Source organism: Andrographis paniculata, unplaced genomic scaffold (assembly GCF_009805555.1).
Source record: "Andrographis paniculata isolate CXL003 unplaced genomic scaffold, ASM980555v1 Contig53END, whole genome shotgun sequence".
Classification (NCBI taxonomy): Eukaryota; Viridiplantae; Streptophyta; class Magnoliopsida; order Lamiales; family Acanthaceae; genus Andrographis; species Andrographis paniculata.
In genome coordinates, this window is record NW_026137588.1 from 3,258,854 (window position 1) to 3,262,328 (window position 3,475).

Consider the following 3,475-nt stretch of genomic DNA (forward strand, 5'->3'; position numbering starts at 1 on the left):
CTCCGCTTCTGCCTTGAATTCTCTGAACTTGTCAAAGCATTCAGACTTGCGGCGCATCAAGTAAATGTATCCATATTTTGAGTAGTCATCTGTGAAAGTCACAAAATACTCAAAACCACCCCTAGCTTGAATTGACATAGGCCCACATACATCAGAGTGAATCAATTCTAACACTTCATTAGCCCTATTTCCCTTGGCCTTAAAAGGCCTGGAGGTCATCTTGCCTTCCAAGCAGGACTCGCAGACTGAGAATGGTTCCACTTGGAGAGAGTCCAAGAAACCACTGCTCACTAGTCTTTGGATCCTCCTAAGGTTGACATGACCCAATCTAAGGTGCCAAAGATATGTTTGATTCGATTTAGAAGATTGTTTTCTTTTTAATGATGAAGATGCATGAACTTGAGTATTGGTTTCAGTTTGATGCGCACTAGTAATAGTATAAAGATTGTTTTCCAATGTGCCAGAACAGATAACAACTTTGTTTCTCATAATAAAAACGCTTTTATTAAAAACAACTGAATATCCATCCACAAAAAGTTTCGAAACTGAAATTAAATTCTTTCTAAAACTTGGCACATACAAAACGTTCTTTAAAACTAAAACTGAATCAGAAAAAGATAAATGCACATCTCCCACTGCAACCGCTGCCACTCTGGTTGCATCTCCCAAGCTTATGATAATCTCGCCCTCACTCAGCTGCCTTGGTGGCAGGAACCCCTGCATTGTACAACAAACATGATCAGTGGCTTCTGTATCTACTACCCAAATACTGGTAGAACTAGCCGCGAAACATGTTTCAACAAGCAAAGTAGAAGAGACCATCTTTGCCCTTCAGAAGGGGACAATCAGCTTTCCAATGTCCTGTCTTGCTGCATTTAAAGCACTTCCCCTTTGGCTTCTTCACGCCACCAGAAGGCGCGACCGACTTGCTCCCACTATTTGCAGCACCCTTTTTCTTGGCAGGCTTTTTCTTCTTCCCGCCTTTCGACGAAGAAGGTCCAGACTGCGCAGAAAACAGCGCCTGTGGAGTCCTACCCATGAGTCCCTCCGCTGCAACCAAATCCACAAGAAGCTCGGCTAAAGTATAGTCCTTCTTGGTCAGGATTGTGTTGAGACGGAAATTCTCGTAGGACTTAGGGAGTGAGTGCAGGATCATATCGATCTTGGTGTCAGCATCGATTTGACCCCCGAGCAGCTCTATCTCATTCAGATTTTCCATCATCTTGAGAACATGCTCACGCACAGAAGTTCCCTCTGGCATGAAGGAAGTCATAATCTTCCTCATTGCCTCAAATCGAGCAGCCCTATCTGACTCACCAAAGAGCTCCTTGAGGCTCAACATCATGTCAGTAGCAGTAGGCAACTTTTCAACCTGCAATTGCAACATATTGGTTATTGACGCCAATATGTAGCAACGGCTCATTTGATCAGCCCTATGCCACTTCCGATGAGCCTCCCTTTCCTCTTTAGTGGATTCCTCAGTTAAGTCTGCTGGAGCAGGGGTGCTTAGGACGAATTTATAGTCATCCGCAGCAAGGACAATGTCCAGATTTCGTTTCCAGTCCAAATAATTCGGACCAACGAGTTTGTTTTGATTGAGAACAGTCATAAGTGGATTGAACGACATTTTGATAACTGAAATAAACAAACAGAAACATGCAAACACGTAAGCAGTAATTCACATTAACACATAAGCATAAAATCATGGGAAAACCTCAAAAACCACGAGATTATACATATCACGACAGCTCAGTAAATCGCACATGCAAGCCATGTTATGACGGACGTTTACACATGCATTCACCAAACAGGCAGCTAGCCTATAATTTCATTATCTCATCAACTTATCCTTATGACGAATGAAATTAATTGCCGATACTTTAGAACTGGCCATGTGAATTAAAACAGGGACCCCGTTGGGGGGTTATATTTAAAATCCACATCTAAGTAATGACCATAATTTAACGCCAAGGACAACTATTTACAGTTAATATGCAACCGAAGGGCAGTCATATTTAATGCAAATAATCTCCTACAGTTATCACGAATTAACGCCGGTGAGGGCTGTTCATTCCCACGGATCGTTGTTGGATGCCAACGCGTACATACATGGTATTAAACGATCCTAAGCATGCTCCTATAAGAATGAACTAGAGATGTACCCTTTTTGGAACCACCAACAGCAATCACGAACAGGTTGATTCCGCTAGAGACCTTCCAGACTGTTCCCAAACCCCGCTCGAACACCGGATGGGCGGCGATCTATCAAACGGAGGGAGACGAATTTTGCTCTTCGTGAAACCCTAGAGCTGACGGCTTGCACCTGTGGTTTTCGCCTCTTTTTAAAAAAAAAACGTCACTAGGGTTTGACAAAGACCGCATATTAATAAGTCTCCCAACAGGTAATTGGGCCAGACCGGGGATCTTTAGAAGGTGTTGGGCTCGGGCTCCCTTATAGATCCAAATCTCTATATTCAGCCCTGAATATAATTCGAATCATAAAATATTAATTCATTCCATTAAAGAATTAATATTGCACTCCCAGCCCAACCCAAATTGAATCTGGGCTTCTATTAAACTTAATTAATTCCCCATGTTTAAGATGTTCCACATCCATTAATTAATTAAATCTTCTGACAATTTAATTAATTAATATCTTTTAATTCCTTAAGTAATACCACTCAAAACTTATTATTGTACGGATTAAATCCACCTGCAGGGTTTATACAATAATCCTTATTGAGTTCCTTAAGGGGATGTCATCAACCTGGATGTCCAGGACATGGTGCCTTAATGATAATAAATTAATTACTATGCGAATAATGTAGTTGCCCAAAATACGAAGCATATTGAATCACTAAGGATTCTCACTTATGGTAAATTAAAGCAACGAACATTTATTCCATATATTTAATTTATTTCATCTAAGGTTAAGAATTAACAGAGTTACCGAGATCTTGGTTCTTCAATGTCAGAATAGAAGAACATATCTCAACTGTGATCCTTTCAATGTGACGCAGCACATTAGTGTAAACTAATAGTCAAGACAAACTAATTCCAAGTTTACACTACAACTTAAACCGATGGTTTTGTCCATAACCATCTCAGTTGTGAAACCCATTTATATTTAATAAAGAACTGACAACAAGATCTTCTGTGTGATCTCCACACACCATGTTGTCTACAATATTAAATAAGTGGACATGCTAATATATATAAAACATAAATAAAAGCAACACAATGTGAAATAACAATTTATTTATTCCAGTTAATAAGGAAATTGAATAATACAAAAGCGTACTAAAAGTTTGCTTTACAGTATAATCCAACAAATGAAAGGCTAGATTAGGAATTAGAGATATGAAACAGAATTTGGTTAGGCCAGTGAGTCGGGCTACGGAATAGTCCAATTTATTACTATAAATGAGGGTCGAGTTGGTATGAACCACAAAAGGCCAAAATATCCAACAATTCT

The 3,475-nt window shown here is 39.8% G+C and overlaps 1 protein-coding gene across 1 annotated transcript; it reads right to left on the reverse strand.

Annotated features, from left to right (window-relative positions):
* Positions 1-831: 831 nt before the first annotated feature.
* Positions 832-1,387, reverse strand: LOC127255261 (uncharacterized). The gene is made up of 2 exons (XM_051280733.1): positions 937-1,387; positions 832-869 (listed from the first exon to the last, which is right to left on the reverse strand). Exons 1-2 carry the CDS (start codon positions 1,385-1,387, stop codon positions 832-834), a joined length of 489 nt encoding a protein of 162 aa, XP_051136690.1.
* Positions 1,388-3,475: the final 2,088 nt, after the last annotated feature.

What these genes read in the sequence shown, in the direction of transcription:
- LOC127255261 (XM_051280733.1), bottom strand. Translation starts at nt 1,387, where the DNA reads ATGTTGCAATTGCAGGTTGAAAAGTTGCCTACTGCTACTGACATGATG. An exon ending in GAAAAAGGGTGCTGCAAATA is followed by an intron (nt 870 to 936) that starts GTGGGAGCAAGT and finishes CTTTAAATGCAG; the next exon opens with CAAGACAGGACATTGGAAAG.